This window comes from Staurois parvus, unplaced genomic scaffold (genome assembly GCF_062004578.1).
Source record: "Staurois parvus isolate SC_StPar_1 unplaced genomic scaffold, SC_StPar_1.0 ptg000011l, whole genome shotgun sequence".
Lineage (NCBI taxonomy): Eukaryota > Metazoa > Chordata > Amphibia > Anura > Ranidae > Staurois > Staurois parvus.
In genome coordinates, this window is record NW_028317807.1 from 27815828 (window position 1) to 27840716 (window position 24889).

At 40.2% G+C, this 24889-nt stretch overlaps 1 protein-coding gene across 2 annotated transcripts in view; it reads left to right on the forward strand.

Moving 5' to 3' along the window:
* Positions 1–24889, forward strand: part of ADARB1 (adenosine deaminase RNA specific B1) — a 166632-nt gene that overhangs the window by 52124 nt on the left and 89619 nt on the right. Inside the window, exon 2 of one of the 2 annotated variants that reach the window (XM_089671932.1) lies at positions 1404–1456. Coding sequence is in view for 1 of the 2 variants with exons in the window: in XM_089671924.1 (XP_089528050.1) it covers positions 22155–22254 (100 nt within the window). In the remaining variant the exon portion in view is untranslated. Of the gene's footprint in view, positions 1–1403; positions 1457–21990; positions 22255–24889 lie in introns of those variants that run through there. The other variant, XM_089671924.1, reaches the window with a different exon arrangement.

A 24889-nucleotide genomic window follows, 5' to 3' on the forward strand; every position in this document is an offset into this window, starting at 1 on the left:
ATGCCCTAGAGATCACTTTTTTTTTTTTTTTTTTTTTAAAGATACTTGCAGTTTACCCACACAAGCTCAAAGCCCCCTCTGGCTGTTGTTTTTTAGGTACATTTCATCTACCCTAGAGATTGGTAAAGCTGGCCATACATGAGTCAGATTCCGAAAGAATTTTCTTTTAAAAATATTTTCTAAGCATTTCCGTTTGAATTTCGCACCATTATTGCGTCAGATATGAATGATTTCTATGTGACCATCGAATTTGAGTGATCGGGCATGTTGGAAATATTTTGAAAAACTAACGAATTTCTAATCAATGATGGGGAAATTGTGCGAGAAATATAATAAAAGAAATGACCATGAGCTGTGACCTGGAAAGATGGCTAATTTCAGCCTTACTGGTCTCTCTACTCATGTTTCATCACCCTTGCTAAGTTGTTGAAGTTCAAATTCTTGAATCAGAAGTTGTTAGCTCTGCATGGTCTTCAAAGTTCATTACATCTTCAGACCAATGCTGGATACTATTAGGATGCTGCTGGCTGCAAACCTTTCCCAGTTTGCAGGGTTACCACCTTGTCTTTTGTTTTAAGTTATACCAGGTGGATATTCATACATCATCTGCTCTTGGACATCCAGACAGTCTAAGAATTCCTCTGTCCTTAAATGAGTAAGCAACTAAATTTTCTATTGTAGGATCATTCTTTCAATCCAGCGAGGGACCCACCCTATTCATTTTTTTTTTTTTTCTGGTTCTGCCTTTTGCTATGATACTTAGGCAGGGTTAATGCTGTGCTGGCCGACAGATGTTATTGCCAGCGTCCATTTCTTCTGTTGGTGCCATTATTAAACAATAGTATAAGAACTCTGTGCCCTTCAATGGGCTCCAAGAAATGATTTTACAGTGAATACAATACACCTTTTTAGTTTAGCTATTTTTTTTTCTTTTTACAGAGAAAAAGTTAAAATAAAGGTTAAAAATGAGTAACCTTTCTACCTTGCAAAAAGAATGGATGGTTGTGGGCATAGGGATGTTTGTTTGGCCGATTTAGAAAAATCTGAAGTTAACCTTATCAAAGCTTTAAAGAATTCCTTCAGGGAAGACTGATTGGGTATTGGGACATTTTAGCATTTGTGTAGCCAATAAATAAGCAGATACCTTGGTATATAAAAACTTGTGTGCTGATGTGTTTTTGTCCTTTTTGTTTTGTTTAATGATATGGTATATTGTAGTTTTCAGTGTTTGCATATTTACAGGTCCTCAGTGTGTGGTAGAATGATCTCATTTCATATGTAAAATAGTATTGAATCAGCCAGCTCTTCTGTGGTCTGTAGAAGAGGATTACTGCTCTAGAGCCATCTGCTAACAAATTCCAAAAATAGATTTCTTCTGATAATTTTTTTTTTTCTTTTTGTAGGCTACACTTGCTGAACGTCTTGTGAAAGCAGGATCTACCTGAAAACTTTGCAGGTATGCCCCCGTGTGTGTGGTCTTTTTGTTGTTGTTTTTTTTTTTAATAGTTTCATTTTCGCTAACATTTAATTTTGTTGGTATTTCTGAATGTCATTTGGACATTTTATGAACACTTCTTCATTTCAGAAAAAAGAAAAAAAAAAAAAAAACAGTCCTTTCCCCCAAATATTTCTGTAGATTCTGTTTGGTGGTTTTTATATAAAATGCAGAAAGCCTTGCCACACTATAGCTTCGAGTGCAGTGTCTGACTAAGAATACCTGTTTTTCACTCAGACCCAAAGCCAAAAATGTTTTGAAGCTTACCAGTTATTAGATGTGGTGGCTGCATCACTCTTTTCTTTGGCTTTTTTTTTTTTTCCACCTGGTGATTTGGCCAGTAACACACCTGTATTATTGAGACACCACTCTGGAGAAATGAGCCCAGGATACAGCAGCATTGTCTGTCAGTCCCGGGAAGGGAGGGGGAATGTGAGTGTTAAATGTATTAGCAGATTTGAATACAATAAGAGATGGAAGCCAAACTCCTGCCCACACTATAAATCCGTTACAGCAACCATTTCCTGCCCCTTTTGGAATTCATCTGATTTTACACGAATTATTAAAAGCTGATCATTTTAATCACCCCTGTCAATGGTAAGTGGATTCTCATCTTTGAAAACTAATACATTCTGCTGGAGAGCCTGAGCTTCTGAAAAACAGCAGACTTGCTGGCTGAATCAGATGAAAATGGAGACTAAAAAAAAAAACTAACATGGGCATCACATCTAAGAATTGGTAAGTTCCAGTAGAAAACATGTTTGCTTTTGGGTTTAATACTGTTTGAAACTGTATAATACAGGGCAATAAATGGGTATGGTAGGTTGAAAAGCAGAGGAATGGGGTGTGCGGGGTCCATTTGTGATTTAACAAACAAGAATTTTCTAAAAATAAACACTTAAATGGCGTTAGAATGTTAAGAGATTTTCAGAGCTTAGTAAAATTAAAAAAATAAGCGAAAGCACACAGAATTTAAACAATCGGTGCATAAAGAGTTGATTACGTCAATAAGTGTGCTGAAACCATAGATTTTCCTCAAGAGAAACCCAGGAATTATATACTCAATGCTCCAGATGGCTAACTTTTCTGAGTTTATATATTTATAAAAGGAAGCAACAGATAAGAGACCAAACTGTAAATTGTAGTACACATGGCAAGATCTCCCCACAGTTCCTCTGGACAAGTGGCCACATGCAGACAGGTGGATCTCACTTGGGGAAGGGGTTTGTACTCAAATGTTGATTCTCACTTCCACCTGAGTGCCTGCATGCCTACTGAAGTGTGTATTGTGGTGGTTTTTTTTTTTTTTTTTTTTTTTAATTATCTATCCATGTGTTTTTTGATGCTTTTTAATTGCTGTCCTTTTAACCTGGATCTCTTCCCTGTTCTAGTGCAAATGTATATGATGCTTGAAGCGGAGTTACTTTAGAAAGTCTGTAGAACCCTGATCTAAGCAAAGACCAGATTACCATCCTTAAGATTTTAGGAGGGGTCAGACTGGCCAGTGGGAGTAGAAAATGCTTCAGGCTTGGTGGTCAGTGGCAGGGAAAAAAAAAGTACATGGCGCTTGTGGTCAGAGGAAGAATAGTTCCACATTGTTGGTGTCAGATGTAGTTATGCCCCAGTGTTGGTGTCAGTGAGTGGAATAATGCCCAAAGGGCTGCATCCAGCCTGTGGGTTTGGAAACCACTGGTCTAGATGGGGGGGGGGGGGGGGGGCTTTGGGGAGATCTTGCACATATAGTAGGTCTTTTATATGATGCTTACTTTCATAAATAGGTAATTTGAAAAAATTACATATCTGGAGTGCTGCCTATTTAGACTGTCGGTGCTTTCCAACAAATTCTAGTTAAGCCTGTTTGAGGTTGCAGACATTTTAAATTCGACAACCCCCAATCTTACAGAATTTTAGTACAGACCATGGTTATGTTCGGTTATGTTTAGTCTTCAGATGACTATAAGATGCGGTATAAATCCATGTGTTTATATTTCAGCATACAGTGTTTTGTGTGGCATGAATAACAATAGCCATGCTGTTGCAAAGCATCAATATTTAATCCATAGATACTGAGATTTACAGAACAAGAGAAATGGTAACATGCAGGGGCTATACTTGTGGCATGCAGTACAGGAACGATAGTCTTTGGCCTTGCCCTGTCCATACATGACAAACTAGGAAAGCTATTGAGAGGTATTACCAAGCCGTGGTACTGAACCATATACTGTAGACTGATGCAGAGGATTACTTCAAGCATGTGAAACAAGCACAGTAGCCCTGAGCTGCTATCTGTACAGAAGATCAAAAAAGACAATCACATTCAGAATATATAACAGAGGATTAGTGTCAGGAATTATTGGGAATATCAAGAATTTCAGTATTGCATTTACCATATTGACTGCCACTTCTTTACAATTACCAGTGGAAGATAAATAATGGTGCATAGTCTGAAGTATTGCGTCGCCCTTTTTTACCTTTTGTCTCCATTTGTGTGGTGAAATGGTTATACCGTGGTGCATGTGAGTAACATACTTTGCCATGCCTTGCAATGCTGCATAGTCTGCTGGAGCTAGGATGTAGTTTCTTGCATCCTTACTGCTGGACGGACAACTGGGGGTTTATTTACTAAAGCTGGAGAGTCCAAAATCAGACTCCCTTCTGCATAGAAACCAATCAGCTTCCAGGTTTCATTGCCAAAGCTTCATTGAACAAGCTGAGGTTAGAAGCTGATTGGTTTCTATGCAGAAGGGAGTCTGATTTTGGACTCTCCAGCTTTAGTAAATAAACCCCTTGGTGTCTGGGTGTACCTTGTTGTAAACTCTCTGGCTTAGATTTCAATTTTCTGTTTTACCCAGGTTTGTGTTTTTTCACTGTGCTAATAAAGCCTGCACTGTTATGTCTGGTATTTGTATTCCATCTAGGGTAAGTCTGAGTAGAAAGGTCCTGATAGCAGTAATATGAAGAAGCAAAGGGATTTACAATGTTTCCTTCTTTTTTTTTTTTTTTTTTTTTTTTTTTTTTTTTTTTTAATATGAAACACTTCAGGAACACCAACATTCCCCCTCCCCTAAGTCTTTTCTAGCCTCTCAATTACACAATGAAAACAGATGCTATAATAATGAAATAGACCAGGGCTTGAAAAAGCCGCTCGCCAAATGCGAGGAGAAATTCTTGTGCAGCGAGCACAGATGATGGAGCGGCTGCACCTGCGCTCCAAGCCTCATTGTGAAGCAGAGTTCCGGTTTCCAACTTCTGGCTTCTTCGGCACCGCCATTACACTGGCAGCGCTGCTGAGGGGACAGGTGCAGGAGAGGTCCGCTCTCCTCCACTGAGAGGAGACACCTGTGACGATTGCGGCGTCAGACCCCAGGCCTTCTCACCAAACTCGTGACCGAAGGACTAGCCAATCTAAAACTGTGCTGTCACCTGCGTAACAATGCCATACCCAGCTTCACCCTGCACAACGATTTTCCAGTTAATGAACCACAATCGATGTACCTGCAGCCTGAGCGTGATTGTTACTGGGTCAGGTTAATTACGCAATTAACCCTTCACACTGCCACTACCTCCTTTTTGTACAAAGAGAGGAAACTCGGCAATATCAGCAATACCACTATGATGTTTGAATAATCGTCGGTATACCACTTTCACCGCAGGCAGCGATATACCGAAGTTTAAAACGCACACACAGTAGCACTTTTCAGAGGCAGGGGTTCTGCGTTTGCATTAAAGAGCTTTAAAAACAGTTCAACACTTTAAGAAAGTAAGATGCATTACTAAAAGGTCAAAAGGGTACAATAAAAATATTTACAGAAAAAGATGTAGCGCATATGTATGTGTGTGTGTGTGTGTGTATGTATATATGTATGTATGTATATATGTATGTATATATGTGTATATATATATATATATATATATATATGTAATGTGTATATATATGTGTGTATATATATGTGTGTATATATATGTATGTATGTATATATATATAAAGCAATAGCACAGCAAAGAGATAAAGTACTTGCCTTGGGTTAAGCAGCTTTCAAGTTTTCTGAGAAAAAGGGCGTTTTCTCACAAAGTTGGTTACGATGTAAAAAAAAGGAAGGGAGAATTCTTCAACTTAGCTTACCTTTTCTAGGAACTCCACAGGGTGTCTCCCTGAATTGGAGAACCAATCACCTCATTTGGATAGGGGGTTGTGTAGGCGGTGAGCTCAGGCTTTGACCAAAGCCTTCCCAAATTATACTATGGCCAATAACTTTTTCCTGGGTACATATAACATTCTATCCACGAGTAGATTAATACCCAGAATCATCTGCTGAATGGTTAGATATGAAATATCTGCTTGAATGGTTAAGGAGATATAATTTTCTGCTCTCATGTGTATGTCAGGGGGTGTAAGATACCTGGCGACTTGTCTTACAGTGAGCCATCCAAATATGTGTTCCTTGTTTGTGTAATTTCCTATTTGGAGATATAAAATTATATGGAAAACTGGGTTTTAAAGTTTAAGTCTGTTTTTATGACCACCTGGAGTGTCTTTTGAAGCTCAGTGAGGGCTGGTTTATGGCTTGATGACCCCTTCTCCAGCAAGGGTCTTGCAGACAGAGGGGCACCTAGCTAGTGATATACATCCCTGGAGCTCTCCCACTGGGGCCTGTTGCCTTTTGAACTCCGCAAACACACACACAGACCACATTCCTGAGGGAGGGGGGAAATTGGAGGAGGAAGCCTGATTTGGGAGCGAGAGATGATACAAAATGGAAGATTCTTAACTAGATGGATGACCGCGTCCATCTCGGTGTGCACGATTGCTACAATACCCTCTCCCCCGCCACGGGGGAATCGAGGAGAGGTCTGCTCTCCACCGCCTTGGGGGGGTCACTGTAGAGAAACCACTGCACTGCCCTCACACAGAGCTCAGTGGCCTTAGTATACGGCAGCATACCTCTGAGCATAGGGCTACAAAATAAACTGTAAGACACTTGTTATTTACTGTTCCAAAACACATTGATTTTCTTTGTATAATTTTCTGCTACAATATGACTGGACTTTAATAAATGAATAATAAAAATATTATTAAAGTATTATACAAAAATCAGTTTAACCACTAGCCTACAGGGCACTTATACCCCCCTTCCTGCCCAGGCCAATTTCCAGCTTTCAGCTCTGTCACACTTTGAATGACAATTGCGCGGTCATGCAACACTGTACCCATATGACATTTTTAGCATTTTTTTTACAGAGTTTCATTTTGGTGGTATTTATTCACCTCCTGGGGTTTTTTTTTTTTTTTCTTAAACCAAAAACCACTTTTGAGAAAAAAGTGTTTTCTTAGTTTTTGTTATAAAATTTGGTAAATAAGTGATTTTTCTCCTTCACTGATATGCGCTAATGAGGCTGCAGTGATGGGCACTGATAGGCTACACTGATAGGTGGCACTGATGGGCCATGCCAGGCATCACTGGGCGGTACTGATAGGTGGCACTGACTGGCACTGATGGGTGACACTGAAAGGCAGCTCAGATGGGCACTGATATGTGGCATTAGTGTGCACTGGTAGGCACTGATACTGATGGGCACTGGCATGTGGCACTGTTCACTGACAGCTGGCACTGATGGACACTGACAGGTGGCGCTACTAGGGCTACACAGATCAGGGCACACTGATCATCCATGCCCTGATGATCAGTGTACATGTCCCCTCCGCGGAATGCTGATTACCGGCTCTCCTCTCCTCACGAGCTGTCAGCGTGACAGCTCGTGAGGAGGGAAATTCCCATAACCGGTATCTCCCTGTTTACATGTGATCAGCTGTGATTGGACACAGCTGATCACATGACAGAGCCGACATCTTCGGCTCTTTCCGTGGATTGGTGATCCGCTGTGTCCGAGGGACACAGCGCACCGCCGATCGCCACGCTCCCCGAGCTGCGCATGCACGGTGAGAATGGGAGGACATCATATGACGTCTTCCCAGAACGAGAGAACCATCTTGCGCCCGTCATCGGACTATATGGCGGGCAGGAGGTGGTTAAGGAAAAACTGCAATAATAACTGAAAATATGTGCTCACTAACAAAAAACATTTTGTCCTTTTTAAAAAGTCTTTTTAAAGATGCAGGAGATATACAAAATGTTCACTACAGGTTTAAAGCTGTAAAACTTGATATTTTGATTGCACCCTATTGCTATTAAGCTATTGCTGTTATGTTTGAAATTGACATAATAAAGCTATGTTCTAATTGTAGTTATACAATGGGGTTGGAGGCAGACCTGGGCAAAGTTTGGTGGGGCAACTGGTGGAGAGTGAGGTTTGTGCCTGGCTAGTAGGTTTAGACTCAAATTTTAAGCCCTGATAGACTAAAGTTTAGCTCTGCAGCTGCTGGTGAGATTACTTTATTTTGTTGTATACAAAAATGTATTATGTGATAATATAAACATCCTGTTTACACTGTAGTAGGAATTTTACTTGTTAAATGTCTCTGCTAACCCTAATCCACAAATTTAATTCACGTTTTATATACCTGCCTCACTGTTCTGTAGAAATGAGGCACTCCTCCTCCTTTTAACATACAAACATATGCATAATAAATATAAAAATAGACCATATGAAACCCAGAGCAGTACTCCTACGTCCCTGCCACCCCCATCACATGTCAAATAAGATCAGAGTTCTTAGATACAAACAGGCTAGTCTGCTCCGTGCATCTGCCTGTCAGTGCTCACCTTGTGCTGTTCTCTTTGCAGCTCTCTGATAAGTTGTTCATATACTGCTCCCAATACATAATGTAGAGAGCCACTGTTCTCCATCAGTGCATGAGCACAGGGTAATAGTTGGTACACAGTGATAAAAAAAGTGTGGGTTTGTGGAGGTAGGTATGGGTTTATTGGTGTGACCTATTTTGGTGAACTTGGTAAATATGCTGGCCCAGCGTGGCCACTTTGTTTGCTGGGAGCTGGGGGAGGGCAGTATTGGGCTGCACTGGCTTTTTTGATACAGTATGTGACTGCAAAATACAGAACATTGTGAAGCGCAGACTTGGAGGCAGGATTTTTTCTCTGGAACAGATGCACTAAAGGACATTTCTGGTGAAGTGGTCAGTGAATCGTGTAGCTTGTGCCATCATATCCAGGTGGGTCTCATTCTAAGGCTCTGTGCACATTGGCATTTTTTTAAGCTGAAAAAATGCTGTTAAAAGCATTTTTAGTAGTGTTTTGGGGAGCATTGGTATTTTTACAGTGCATGTAAAAAAAATAAATAAACTTAGGAGCATTCAGCATTTTTTTTTTTTCTGCTGGAAAAACACTCCAAAAAAAGTCTACAAAAACAGGAGCTTAAATGCTAGTGTGCATCGAGCCTAAAGGTTCAGCTGCCTTCCCACTGGGACATTCGGGTCAAGTATCTTCTGATCCTGTATTTTCTTTTCCTGCCCCAACTAAAGTTAGTTTTGGTTTTTTTTTTTTTTTTTTTTTTTTACTTCTTGTGGGCAAAGTAGCAAATTTTACTAAGTAACGTGACCTTGGCCCTGTAGGCACTTGCCTTCCCATGCTTCCCTGCCATCCTGATTTTCCAGTTGCCCTTTAAAATACCTGGCTGTGGGTGAGGATGACTTTCTTTTCCTCTTACATCAATTCAGTGTTCCGTGTAGGAGCAGCCAGTTACAAGAATGGTTCATAGCTCTGTGTAAGCTCCGACACACATTGAGCAACAGAAAAAGTATGCATGCAGTAGCAGAGGAAGAAGGCTATCTGTTTTTATTTTTGATTTTCTCCACTGTTTAATTTCTATGTCCTGTAGTGGTGTAGAGGCTGATGGGAAGGAACCTCTGCATATGGTGGGGACCTCTGAAGTGTCTAGTACCAGCAGCGGTCAGATCTACAACACAGCAAAGTGTTAAGATACCACCTGCTGGAAAGAGATTTCTTTTACAGCGGGGATTTTTTTTTTCTTGGTAGCGGTAGGGTTGCTTTAAGATTTGGAGGGATAGAGCCATCAACTGAACACTGATAGTGTTGAATCCTGTTTTAATTTTCTTGTAAATCAACCATGATGACTGCTTCCTACTATTCGAGTAGAAACAAACAACGAAAATCAGAGAAAGCAGATGTGGAAAATATTCCAAAGACTATGTCCAGAAAAATGAGTTTCGGAAAAGCATTCAAAACTTTGAAATGTGTTTGAATTATTTTCCTGGCCAGACAGGATTTCCGGGAAACCTTTTGCAGTAGGCTGAGTTTGTAACTGTTCATTTCAGCATTACGCTGCATGTGTCCAGCTTGGATTGAAAACTGATATTGAATTTGATGAGCTGGGCAGGTAATCAGTGAAAGCTGACACTGCTTATTCATTTGTAGATCTTGGGGGTTCATGCTGAGATCATGGAGTAGGCAAGGCCTGCTGTTTTGTGTATTTGAGTGTTTTTTTTTTTTTTGTGCTAGGTTGTTTAATGGCTACGGTTGCTTGTCTAAGGGCAGGTCCTGTGCCACTGTCGGTAACACATGGCATGTTATAAGAATTTATATGCAAAATGTCCTATATAAGAATGTACTGGCTCAAGTGATTGGTTTTGATGGAAGGCAGAAGTTGGAACTTGTTGATTTAGGGCCCAGTCACACCTTTCCAATTTTGTGCTTTCGCACATTGTTTCATGCTTTAACATGCATTCTGTTAAGGCAGCCCATTCATTTTTATTTGCCACCATGCAAAAACTGACAAAGCATATGTAGCAAGGTACGGCATTGTGGTGCACTGGAAGATGTGCATTGGAGCTATAGTGACTTAATATGTTGGGGTGCTGTTCAAAATGGCACTACATTGCAAAAGTGTGATTTAGCCCTTAAAGTACATCATCTGTCCATCCATACAAGCACTCCAAGTGCCCCAAAACCAAGGCTTACTAACCTTTTGGCTGATCCCCTTTTTTGTTCCATAACCCTAATAGGTGGCTTTGCTGGCTACAAAGAGGGTGTAGGTAGGCCAGCTCTCAATATCAAAAAGTGTTTTGCTTACAAGTGTTCAGTATTAAGACAGCTTATTTTGATATGGTTTGGATTGCCAAGATTTCAGACTTGTACGGTCTAGAAATCTTCCTCTTGTAAGTAGGAAGGCGCAAAGGGAGAAAAACAATCATGCATACATTAGATTTATAAATCCACCTAGGAACGAATCTTACACCTGTGTAAGCAATGCTGGATTTTCAGTGAATGCTGCCACATGCATTATTTTAGCACAATGCTACGTGAAACCTTGTATGCAATGGGTAAACCTTTTTCCGGCTATGTCAGCAACATGTCCTAATTTCTTTTTTGAGGTATGATATATCTTTATTTCTAAAACATTATGATAAAAGTACTTAAACACCACAAGGTACCTGTACTTTAAAGTGGTTGTAAACCTCAGGCATGCAAATTACATCCCTCTATAGTGTCTACTTGTCTCAAACTAGAACACTAAGGTCATTTCTGTCTGCTTTGTTCCTCTATCCATATAAGTCGCTTCTGGCAGCTTTTCCTGACACCAAGAGAAAAATGGTGACAGGGGAGGGACCTCCAGCAGAGTGACACTCAGCTCTGTTCCTGTGAGCTGCTTGGAGGGGGGTGTCTCCTCCCTCCAGTCAGCTCTGAGATCTCCTGAGCTCTGTGAAATATAACATCAGCTCTCCACTCCCCTTCTAAACTCTCAGATAAGACCTATAAATATAGCACTTTGCACAGATGTAGAGAAGACTGTAGATATACAGGTACAACCTATTTTAGGGAGACTTGTTTCTTCTCTGTGTATCACTTGAGACCAACCATGTCCCTAGGTATATGTAAGGGTATACAACCACTTTAACAATCCTCATATTTTTTGTATTCACTGGGTAACCACTGAATCCTGGTTGAAAACCATACATAATACATAGGGCCTAGGCTTTAATCCTACTTGGACTGAAGCTCCACTGCTGCTGTTTAATGATGGCTCGATGTGAGAATCTCCACTGGCCACTAAGGTTTTGCACTGAACCTTTTTACTTTAGGTCCAAGTATTCACATGTGTTGCAATCTCCATTAGAGCTTCCAAAAATGATAGTGTGAGAGTTTGCTTGATTGAAAACAAATTGAATGTATTGTTTAGGTAGGCCCTTACATGATTATGATTTTGATAAATTTTAAGAAAAGTGTACAGAGTTTTTTCTAAAGTGTCCACAATCAAGGCCTTGGTTAGAGCAGGCACCTGGGATCTGATTAGAGGCTGCACGAGCACACAAACTGATCAGTGAATGGACGTTGTGCCAGATGTCAAGTGTTGGTTCTGGTAAAACTGGGGACTGTTATAGAGGGCACACAGGTTACAGTTTGGCAATAAATGATTGCAATTCTAATGTTCATCCTTTCCCAATCCTGACTTTGGAGTACTGTACCCAGACTAGCCTGGAACATGACTTTTCAGGCACTGGTTTCTGCGTTATGGTGCTATCCAGACCTGAGTGTACTGTGACCATCATCCAAACTTATGGTCAAAAGGATTGGCAAGGTACGTTCTACTAGGGCTGTAAATGCTTTGGTTTTCGTCATTCTCTTTTCTATTCCCCAGATTTTCAAAGTTGCCACCTGGTTCTGTTCCCCTATTCTGTTCCCCCAGGTATTCAGTTGATGATCAGAAATCTTTGATGCAGCTTCAACCACAAGGTCATTTAGACAGTCCCCACACAGGCAGTCAGTCCCCAGTTGTATTTTTCTTTTCAGTTTGTTAGTGTTTTGTTGTTGTTGCCCATCTCTCAGCAGAACTGCTTTTGTACAACACAGTCACTGAATTCTAATGTCACTCAATAGATGAGCAAATCCATTTCCTGTTTGATTGTCCTTTTTGTTACTGCTTGGTAGGAATGCTTGAGGGGGTTAACATTTTGTTTCCTTAAGAACAGCCAGTCATCCTGTAGACAGCCAAATAACACAGCCTCTGCATTTCTGTGCTCCTCAATGGACTTGAATTAACTTTTACATAAAAAGAGGAAAAACACATTTCACTTCTCTGGCTTCTGCTGTAAACAAAAAAAACAAGCAAAACAAAAACACACCCATGCAATACATAAAAAAAACTTTCAGTGCAGTATGGAAAAACAGATGGCCATGCACTTCAGGAGCCCAAGAGCAATTGACACCTGTATGCCAACTACAGCTATGAGAACCTTCACAGCAACCTTGCTTTATGCATTGCTTTTGAGTAGATAGTGCCCTCTTGTGGTAGATACAGTAACAGCAGTTCAGCATCAATATTAGACCCTGATTTGCTATTTATTTTGTACACCTCGTTTTTCTTGTAAAGAGTGCACTCCGCCATTCACATCTGTATATGCGTGCGTGTATGTATGTATGTATGTATGTATGTATGTATATCTATCTCTATCAGCTCAGCCCTTTCCATGTGCTCCCAATTCCAGTTACCTGTACTCTAACATTCCCTAATTGTTTTAGGATCCATTGAGTCATGGCTGAATCCCTCTGACTATTCTCCCTGACTTCACATGATACCATCTCATATGGAGATTAACATTTCAGTCATACTCAAATACCCTAGTAATTAAAGTGATACTAAACAGAAATATTAATTTTTGCAATTATAGAAATATTCATGCCACTGTATTTTGTGTGGGGTTTTTTTTTTTTTTTTTTTAATCCTCCAAGTACCTCATTCCTGCAGCGCTGTTGTGTGGTCCCATGGTCTTTCCATGTTTTTATTATCTGCAGGGAAAGGTCCCTGGGAGGGACTTCTATTCTGCTGATAAATGTTAAGTGTGAGTCTGTGCCTGGCCACCCTGATTGGTTCTGTGCCAGTCACATGACTTTTATAAAGTTTCAGAAGAGCAGTTCAAATTAAATTTTAAATATCAAACTATTTTATAGCTCCCTATAAGTCTTTATTGAGCATCAAAAGTGTGTGTTTTTGAGTTAATATGGTGCAGGTGGAGTCTCAACTATTGATAGGAACTCCTTTTCAGACAGCATCTGCATCCAAGGCTCTTCACCCCTATAGCGTTTGGCAAGCGTTGGTCCGGCGTTGGCGGAGCTTAGCGGCGTTTGCTAGGCATTTGCCGAGCGTTAATAACGCCCCACAAATGCCTATAATGCAATTTGAGTGGTGTTACCGCTCCGCAAACACCCCGCAACCGCGTCGCAACCGGGCGTTTGCGGAGCGGCACCATAGACGAGAATAGGAGGCTTCAACGCCTCCTGACTTGACCAGAGGCGTCCGGTTTGCCGCGACGCAAACGCTCCCGTTAGAACAGCACCTTGTGCTGTAATGTGCAGAATTGGCAGAGGTGTTTGGGAAGCTGTAAAACCCTTCCCAAATGCCTCTCTGCCGCCTGCACACAACGCTAGTGTGAACGTAGCCTAACCGTTTCAATTCTTCTGGGAACGCTGTCCACGAGGTTTAGGAGTGTGTCTATGGGAATGTGTGACCATTCTTCCAGAAGCGCATTTGTGAGGTCAGGCACTGATGTCGGACAAGAAGGCCTGGCTCGCAGTCTCCGCTCTAATTCATCCCAAAGGTGTTCCATCGGGTTGAGTTCATGACTCTGTGTAGGCCAGTTAAGTTCCCCCACCCCAAACTCACTCTTCCATGTCTTTATGGACCTTGCTTTGTGCACTGGTATGCAGTCATGTTGGAACATGAAGGGGTCATCCCCAAACTGTTCCCACAAAGTTTGGAGCATGAAATTGTCCAAAATGTCTTGGTATGCCGATGCCTTCCCTGGAACTAAGGGGCCAAGCCCAACCCCTGAAAAACAACCCCAAACCACAATCAATGAGCTGAGAGTGACCCATTCTTTCACAAATGTTTGTAGAAGCAGTCTGCATGCCTAGGTGCTTGATTTTATATACCTGTGGCCATGGAGGTGAGTGGAACACCTGAATCCAATGATTTGGAGGAGTGTCCCAATACTTTCGGCAATATAGTGTATATTTAATATTGATTTATATTAAAACTTAGTGGTTTTTTGTTTTTTGTTTTTTTTTTTTGTTTTTGTTTTTGTCTTTTTTGTTTTGTTTTTTGTCTAATCAATCAACATACCATGTCCTACCCACGTGTGACTCTATACTCCACATGGGTTGCACAGATAAGAAAAAGGAAAAGCTTAGAAGGGAACTGGAATATGAGCATGCTCAGAGGACATCAGCTGGTCTACACAGTCTCAGGCTGCAGTGGGCACACAGAAGATGTAAGGGACAGCTGAAGGGAGGATCAACCAGGTATAGCTGACTGTACACAAAATGAATGCTTTAGTGGCTTTGTGAGTATGCATGCTCTGTTATATAGTAGTAACGAGTTTTTCATAGTTTGGGTTTAATAACACTTTAAAGTGGGCGTAAACTCCCTTTGTGTTGTATTTGCAGGTAAGCCTATAAGAAGGCATACCTGTACATACAGTAAGTATCTCCTAATGTGCACTGCTGAAGCAGCTGGTGATGTCACCGGTGCATGCACACTGTGCTGTCAATGGACGACAAATCCTTGCCACGGCCGTGACTTCCAAACGCATGTGCAGGGGTAACAACATCCTCTGCTTGGCCAGTCAGGTGGCCCACGAACCCGGAGGAAAGAATGGGTGAATGGATGGATTACTTGTCAGCAGTGACAGCACGCTGCTGGAAGGATCCGTTTCACAAATAAGCCTGTTATAATGTGCAAGTACGCGCATTCTAGCACATTACGACATTACTCTGGGGGGGACCAGTTTTTTTTTAAATGTGGTTTACTACCGCTTTAAGAACCTTGTGATGCTTGGTGAGGGATCTTCCATCAGACCAATATTCCTTTCAATCCAATCAGTCCTGTATCTCCCCCCCCCTTCCCTTTTTTCAGAACTTCACTCTTTGCACATATACTTAACTTCCCAAAACTGCAGTTATCACCAGTCTCAAGGAGCACCTTCCTTCCTTTTTTCCTTTGCTAAGCTGCAATATATTATATTGTTGGCAGAACAAAACTGGCCCTTTTTTTAAGTTTTCATACTTGTACTGGGTTCTTCTCTCACAACGGTTGGGGGCTTTGCAAAGGGCTTACATCTTTAGAGAACAAGTGGGAATTGGGGTGTTCTAGAATATAAATATTGAGTGTTTGAATTGTGCAAGCTTACTTATGAGAGAATTTTTTTTTCCACCTATTTTGCTTTTCTTACTTTGCCTGCATTTGACTCTTCAGTTTGCATCACCAAAATTGAGGTCATACATGCTCGTGAGAATCATTTGATGGTAGCAGTTAAAGGACACCTGGTGACTTCTAGCCCCAATGCTTGAGGTGATATATTGGCTATCAAGTACAAAAAGCTAAATAAAGAGACATATGCTCCTATGAGCAAGCCTACATAATTGTCCTTCAGCAAAAATTTGCAGATTTTTGCATTGACCATTTGTGACTGTTTCCCTTTTTTATATTTTTATCCTGCGTCAAGTGAGTTTAATGGTAATTAGCTGTTTAATTTAGAATGGATGTTGATTTTGTATTTTTCTGCTTGCATGAAATGAGCTTGCAATATGAAATTACTTTTTGGAAGTGACCAGTAGATGGTGCTGTAATATCATTTTGTCAATTTGTCACAGCTCTGTGCAATCAGCTGATTTGTAGTTCTCCAAATACTTGTTTGATTAAGACCTTGTTAAAGCATTTGGGTATGTGGTGATTTGGAATAAAAGGGATCCTTAGAAGCATCCAATGGCCTGCAACTGATTTATAAAGTGCTTAGCGGAGAAAATCTTTCCTGTCCCTGCAAATCCATTTTTATTTTTATTTTTTTTACCTCGCCTTCCTCGCTCTGGTGATATCAGCCTTGCAGTGTTCCCTGCTAAAATCCTGTTACAAATTAGGAACATTTTGAAATTGTTTCCATAAACGGGCATGGAATGTCAAAATCAGACCTTCTTATAACTTCTAAAGCGTAGTTTAGACTTCATTTCAAAAGATGCTAACAAGTCAGACAGAAGTGTTTTATTTGGTCCCCATTCTTTGTTTAAAGCTGTAAGTGAATGTCTGTGTGGTTAGCCAACATATTTGTCTAGAATTTTTAGGAATGTTCATTCAAGAAGTTATTTTTGTTATAGAGCAAATACCTCCAAAAGAGCTGTTTGTCCAAAAAATCCGAATAGTGTCTGAACTGTCATTACTGACCTACATGGGAGACCTCTATCAAGTAAACTAGACACAAATCAGACTGCCTCTCATTTAGCAAAGTATATGTGGGGCAGCCAGATAAGACAGAATTTCACTGTAAACAGATTTATAATTAAGAAATGGTTGGGCAGTATTTATTCCATTCATAGAGTGACTCTAGTGGAGCAGAGGGAGGAATTTAGGAAGTTTTAAAGTTGCAGTTCAGGGCAATATAGGACATAAAACTGAATTCCAATGCAAGCACTTTAAATAAGGCAAATGCCATAGGCACTTTTTTTTTTTTTTTTCCTTTTTAAACCTCTAGCTCCACTTTAAAGGAAAGGAAGCTAAGTAAATAGGAGCTGCTGTTTGGGGGGGGGGGGGGGGGTTGGTTATGACTACATTATTCCTCTTAGAAATTGTAGACATTGCCTCGGGAATAAAGTATTAAACCATCGCCCTTTTTTGTTTAATTTTTGCACATTCAACAAAAGAAAATTACAGTAATCCATTTTGTTAAAATTCTTACCCCAGTACTTGCAATTTAGTTTGCTGTTCGAATAAGACCCTCAGAATTTTTTAAATATTTAGTCTGACAATTCCTGGTGCACCTTGTGCTCCCTCTGTCCATTGTGGGGGGTCCCTGAAAGCTTACAGACGTATCATTTTTTTATTCTTGCCTGACTATTTGTATATTAGTTGGCAATGTAAGCTTTTGTTTGTCTCGTACTTGTGCGGTATATCTGAGAAATGTTTTTTAAGTATGAATTTATATAAGACATACCAACTATCTGTCCCTGACGAAGATTCTCTTGAGTTTAAAACACATTGGATCCACAACCAATTGTTACATCAGTAAGTGTTACTTATGTAACAATTGGTCAAAGTCTGGTTGTAAAGAGTATATAAACATGTGTGATTTCATAGATACTATTGTCCATCTATTTCATCAGTTAATGGTTTTATCAGTGTTTTATGGAATGCTTAATAAAATGTGTTTTTTGTTTTTGTATTTGTGTATGAACATTTCAGCATTTATAGTAGCATACATAAGCTAATACTCCAATTTTCATTTTTAAATTGGTTCTAAAGGCTTAAGTCTGTGTGTGGCTTTTTTTTCTCCCTCTTTTCATGCATTCTATGCATGAAGATAAAAAAAACTTCTGTATACAGCTCCCCCTTATACTTTCCAAAGCTGACCTCGATCTAGCGCTGTGCGTAGAAGCCTCCGCTCTCCTGGGTGTCTCTGTGCTCATTGGCTGAGACACGGCAGCAGGTGCCTTTTTGGCTCCCACTGCTGTCAATCACAGCCAGTAAGGTGGGAGCAGAGGGCAGGGCCAAGTCATGGCATGTGGGTGCAGACACCAGGGCTCGGGAGAGAACCCACATGAGTACCCCCATCAAAAGTGGCATCTTGTGGGGGCATTCGCTGAAACCGAGCCAGGAGCATCGGCGGGGGACCCGAGAAGAGGAAGATTAGGGCTGCTTTGTGCAAAACCATTGCACGGAGCAGGAAACTGTTTTTTTGGGGGTTTTTTTTTATAGAACCTTTTTTAGAATTACTTTAAGCTGTTCTCTACAATGGGTTTCACTGCTTTTTCAACAAAGCTGGAAATTGCTTTTATATGTTTTTAAAGGCTAAATTCACACAGAAAAAATAATACACACATTTTTTACAAGAACAAATTGCATTTATTTCCTGCAGGAGCTTGGAAAACATTGTACCCATAATCAGTAGATCATAGATTCAATGTTGGCTCCTGCAAACATGTCCTCTGCAGGAGGACATGGCAGTGGACTATGAAAGCATTACAACAGTGCCTTCACAGCACATTAAAAACTACAAGTGCATCTGCCACTGTGGAAGATGGTACGTGTAGTTTTAGTTTACAAGAATCTGTTTATGAATAATGTGGCTATGCCAGCAGAGTTGTGCTGTTTTTCAAAAAGATAGAGGAGCCCATGTCACAGCCTGCTGTGACATGGAGGAGGGGATAGGGAGCAGGAGGTGAAATGTGTTTAAATGTTCCGAAGGGAAACTTAGCCTTTCATTTTTTTGACCTTGAACAAGTATTAAGCTCATTAAAGTTAGAGAAGTCCTTATCTGCATACTTGACGTGGTTCTTTGATTCAAAGTATTGAAACAAGTGGATCAGCATAACTGGCATGGAACTAGAAATTGAAGGACAGGTGACTAATGACACTTTCTGTGTTTTTGTGACAGGTTTGCTCTTAGTGTAAGGTCTGTAACCGTTATTGATTAGATACTCCTCTATTTCAAACTGCCCTATTGAAGGTATTATGTATTTCTGTTTTGGCTGTGTCTATATGAACCCAGAGCTGCTTTGTCTTGAGGGTAATGCTTATCCCCCAGAGACTGATTAAGGCAGGAAGGGGCCCAAGGCATTGATCCTCATCAATGTCCCTTCATTTGACATTGATGAGGATTGCAATAGGCACAACCAAAGCCGTCCTATTTGCACTGTCTGCACTTCCATGGTCCTCCTCATCAGTGCCAAATGTCTATTGTCTTAGGAAGTCACAAGCAGGTGGCAAACTTTTACAGATTCTCTAGTTTACTGCATGACTGTAACCTTTTTTGAAAGTCTATCACTTTGGGGAAGCCTCTGACTTCACCTCCTGTGATTTATGACTTTTGTTAAAGAAAATTTAATTCTTCTGCTCTTCCTATGCTTTGAATGTAGGAATCTTTGCTTTATCATCATTGCCACCCTGACACACAGCCACTGGAACACAAACCCTTGAAGCATTGACCACTTTCAGCGTACATATTCATGGAAAGTTTATTTTATTTGAGGCAGCTACATTTTGCCCAGCAAAGTTGTCTTAGCATTGGTTTAAATAGGGTATGTGTAATTGTGTTTCTGGGTGAGTGTATATCTGGCAGGCTGCCCTTTTGAGCCTAAAATTTGTTAACTTTGTAGATTGTTACTGATGATACCATGCTAACTTTAACTCAAAGCTTAAATAACAGCCACATTTCTTTCCCTTATTTTATATTTACTTACCTGACCTAATATTTCATCACAAAGTATAAAAATGAACCGCAGTTCAAATAAAGAAATGATTGTTTCCAGCTGTAGGTATGTCAAGTGATATTTGTTCATTTTTAGGGCTGGTTCACACTTTAGTTGTACACTCACTGGCCACTTTATTAGGTACACCTTGCTAGCACCAGGGTTGGACCCCCTTTTGACTTCAGAACTGGCTTAATTTTTTGTGGAATAGATTCAACAAGGTGTTGGAAACATTCCTCAGAGATTTTGGTCCATATTGACATGATAGTATCACGCAATTGCTGCAGATTTGTTGGTTGCACATCCTATGATACAAATCTCCCATTCCACCACATTCCAAAGGTACTCTATTGGATTGAGATCTTGTGGCTGTGGAGGTTATTGAAGTACAGTGAAATGAGTTGTCATGTTCAGGAAACCAGTTTGCATTGACCTGAGCTTTGTGACATGGTGCATTATCCTGCTGGAAGTAGCCATCAGAAGATGGGTACACTGTAGTCATAAAGGGATAGACATGGTCAGCAAGAATACTCAGGTGGGCCTTGGCATTTAAATAATGCTCAGTTGGTACTAAGGGGGCCCAAACTGTGCCAAGAAAATATCCCCCACACAGTTACAACACCACCTGACTGAACCGTTGATACAAGGCAGGATGGATCCATGCTTTCATGTTTACGCCAAATTCTGACCCTACCATCTGAATTTCGCAGCTGAAATCTAGACTCCTCACACCAGACAATGTTTTTCCAATCTTCTATTGTCCAATTATGGTGAGCCTGTATGAATTGTATCCTCTGTTTCCTGTTAGCTGACAGGAGTGGCACCTGGTGTGGTCTTTGGCTGCTGTAGCCCATCTGCTTCAAGGTTCGATGTGTTGTGCGTTCAGAGATGGAATTCTGCATACCTTGGTTGTAACGAGTGGTTATTTGAGTTACTTTACTAGCATACTAGCACATTTATATAGGACTTGCCTTTAAACAAAGCCCTCCAGCGGCACCCTGTCATTGCTGCAGATGCTTTTTTTCGGGTTCGTGAGCTCCGGCCGTCTGACAGGCCGGGCCACGGTGAACGTCGCTCATGCGCGCGGGATTCCCGGGCTAGGCACACAGCTCTGAAGGAGTGGCACAGGTACGCTATTCCTTCATAGTGCATGTGTCCACTTTAGAAAATAGAATATCTCCTAAATGGTGCACGTTTAGGAGATATTCATTTTACCTACAGGTAAGCTTTATTATAAGCTTGCCTGTAGGTAAAATGTAAGAGTTTACTGCCACTTTAATTTATATCCAACTTGCCATGCAATCCACCTAGATTGGGGGGGACAGATTCCTTTCCTTTGTAGTTTGTTGCCCCCCCACCCCTGGCTCATTGGGGTGACTGAAATATCTGACAGGCGGACCTGATCGGACCCTTCGTGTGAAAGGTGCTTAAGAACCTGAAGAGATGTGTCCTAAAACACACAAAGTGGCAGTTTTCAATATTTTAAGAGGTTCCTTTAGGTTGACTTTACACCTATTTTTGTAATGCTTTGGGAAGGAGCATTGATAGTCGCTGCCATTCCTAGCAAAATATCTTTTTAATGCATACCAACAGACTAAAAACCAAAAAACAGACTTTTTTTTTTCCACTAGCCTTATTAAATACAATGTCAATCCTCTACACATGTCGATGTCTTTAAAATGTGTAAAGTAAATTTTCCCTAAATGGGATTTCCTCTTGCAGACTCTAACTTGTTCTGCCACCCTGGTAAAACCAAAAGCTGGCCATACACTGCATTTTGTCTAGTTTATAAGGAATTCAGTACATGGATGGCCATGTTGTCTCCCTTCCTCGATTGAAAAATGGCCAGATAGAAACGTTTGGCTGAACGGGGGGCTGCAGCCAGTTGAAAAGTGCTCGGCACTAACTCCACTGCTTTGCTGTATTGCAGAAATGCGGAAACAAAATACTCAATCCTGTATCCAGGTTTTATAATGAATATACTATGGTTCTACATTATCTCAACTCCTCAGTCAAAATTTGGGAATCTAAATATTTAGGAATTTTAATACATTTTAAAAATATGCTGTATGGGCTGTGGAGAATAAGATGGTGTTGAGGACAGTAGAGAGAGAACATATTGGTGGAATGTTATAAAATGTTGTCTTTATATCTCCCTACCATGTGTCACATCAGACATTTGAGAATTGCAGGCTGCCTTTTTCTCTACATCTTTCCTGTGAATGCTTGGTACTTGAATGATTGCACAGGAGGGTTAACTGTCACATGTGCCTCTAGTGGCTAATAGCAATGAATTTCAGTTACCAGCACATTTTGCAGTTAGGTAACTGGAATGGGAAGAGTGAGACCTCTTACAAAAGAGGGCATGTGTGCTGCTTGGCATGTTAATAGAGGGTTAACTGCTTGCTGTGCTCTGGTGCTTCCTATAAAGAGGCAGCGTTACCCAGATAACCGGGCTGTCAGAGTTTTAGTACTCTGACCTTCAGCTTGCCATGGCATCTCTTCTGGCTGGTACTGTGAACATGGAAAACCTTTTCAGCCTCATGAGGCGTCGTTTTAAGAGAAGACGAAAGAAGCGTTCTGAAAGAAAAGGTATGGCTTGGTGTTCAAAAGTGTGCAATTTTTTTTGTTTAATATACAAAGGCAATTTCATTGTGAGTGGCTATTTATTTTTCGTGTTTTTTTATTTTTTTTTCTTCAGGTTTTTAACAGCCTGCCAATGAATTTAAAACTTTATTTTTAATTTTGGGACAGTAATTAAAACATTGCTTGTACTTATCCTTTTCCAGATAGCGGTGTGGGGAAAAAAAACAAAATATGGACTTTATGTAATACTTTAGGTGGTAGGCATCTCAAATGATGTAAATATTCATGTATTTGAATTTTGAAACTGTCTGTTGCGCATATATCTAGGCATTCAATGCCTGCCTGAATGTAATGGAACCATTCATAGACTTTTAAGTTGTCATGATTATCGCAATCAATATAAGGATCACTCTAGCATTGTTTCCTTAATGATCTCTGATGATTTGATCATTTCTGATCAGAGATACTTAATGGAGCCTGGCAGCTGACTCTTAGGATTTTATTTTACTTGCAAATTGTTTTCTGTTTAGACCCCCCCCCCCCCCCTTTTGATGCATGTGGAAGAATAATTTGTGCTTGTCAAAACCAGTATGAGAGACTATTATCCCAATCTTATTCTTTTAAAAGAATATAGAACTGTAGTGTGTTTGATTACTCACTACCATCTATAAAAAGATATATTTAAATGTCTCACATCAAAAATGTATTTAATTGGCAATTACCTGACATGAAAGCTAGAGAAGTGTCAATTTGTGATTGCTGTCAATTTTTAATTTTTTTGTAATATAATCAATGTGGCACATCTGGAGTCTATATGTGACCTTTTAGTACTTGCATCCATTTTTTAAATGCTTTAGCAGCAGTGATTGAATGGTAACTATTACATCTTCTCTGTGTACAGTGGCCACAAAAGGCACTTTGCCCCATTGGACCTTTAACGTGTCAGTGACAGCCAGAGAACTTGATTGTGTATTTATTGTCTTGGGAGTCAAATCTACCCAAAGGATTGAGGATCAAGGTTCATTCATGCTATATACCTCTTCCTACAGTAGGTTTGTCTACTAAAAAGTACATTTTCTATTACATTTGCAGTTAATGGTATTGCAGTTAGGGTTGAATTAGAAATGGGAATAATCTCAGCTGCCTCTGGACCGTTAATTTGAAAATGCAAGGCTTCTGAAGACCCATTAGCATGACAGATTCAGTATGATAAACCGCTGTCATTTGTTGCCATTTGCTGGATTATAAGTGATAACTATAGCAAATTGGTTGAGGGATTGTGATTCCCCTTCTCTGCTGCCTATCTGTCACTGAAAGTATTATCTCAAACCCAATGTCTCTGGTGACTGTAAGAATGGGAAGCTCTACCTCCTCGTCTGCTTTTCCCACTGCTTCTTCACTCTATATAATGTTTACCACTGGAGCACACAGGTTTCACTGCATTTAATCGAGAGCTGAGCAATAAATTATAGGTCTCAAGATGCATTGCTAGACGCTGTATTGTTTGCAATAGCTGGGAACTTTATTTTACTACTTAAAGCAATATTAAACCCAAAAATTGTAATGTAGTGCAGCTTACCATCATTGCATCAAGCGATATTAAACCCAAAAATTGGAATGTATTGCAGCTTACCATCATTGATTCATTAGATGAGGTGGTTGCATTAGTTTTTTTTTTTTGTTTTCACTTGGTGATCTGGCTGGTTTCACACCTCCTGTAATAGTGCCTAGACTCTGGATGAAGGAGGACAGCAGCATTGTTAGTCTCGGGGGTGGGGGAGTGTTAGTGTATCAAAGTCTGCTAGTACATCTAACAAATTGAAGCCCAACTCCAGCTCGCACTGCGATTACAGCAAAAGTTATTTTTTTTTTAAATTAAGTTTTACATGAATTAATAAGCCGATTATTGTAAGCACCCCTTTCAGTGGTAAATATTTTGTCTCAGCACACATGCTACATTTGCTGGAACTTTTGTTCTATGTTTGCGTTGCATGTTTAGACCATTTAGTAAAATAAAATGTATTCATTAGAAAATGAAACTTCTGCATTGTTCTTCATGACACTGACCCATTGCTAATCTTTCCCAGGCTGATATGTAATTTATTTTGGGTAGATGTACACCTGTTGTATGAATGCCACACTGGATTTCCTGACTACATGTCTTTTCAGCGATCATAAAGCTGCTTTCTGCATTTTTTGTAATAGAAAAAAACACACTAAATGGGGAATCATGTATTTTCTGGGTGTGTGGCCATTGACAAAGGGTTCCACCTAGGTCCTGTATGGTAGAGTCCACTGGTAATGGGTGAGTATATGTTTTAGGATAATTGCAGTATTTAAATGTTGCTTTATTGAACATATAGACATGTAAAGTCTACTGACTTGGAAAAATCAGTATGTAAATGGATAGAAAACTGGCTAAAAAATCGTATTCAGAGAGTAGTGGTTAATGATTCATACTCTGAACTTTGGGGTACACCACTAACAACCCTAGACCATTCAGTGTTGGGACCCTTACTTTTTAATATATTTATAAATGATATAAGGTCTGGGATTAAAAATACCATTTCAGTCTTTGCAGTTGACACCAAGCTGTACAGTGAAATAACATCCTTGCATGATGTGTCCAACTTACAAGTCG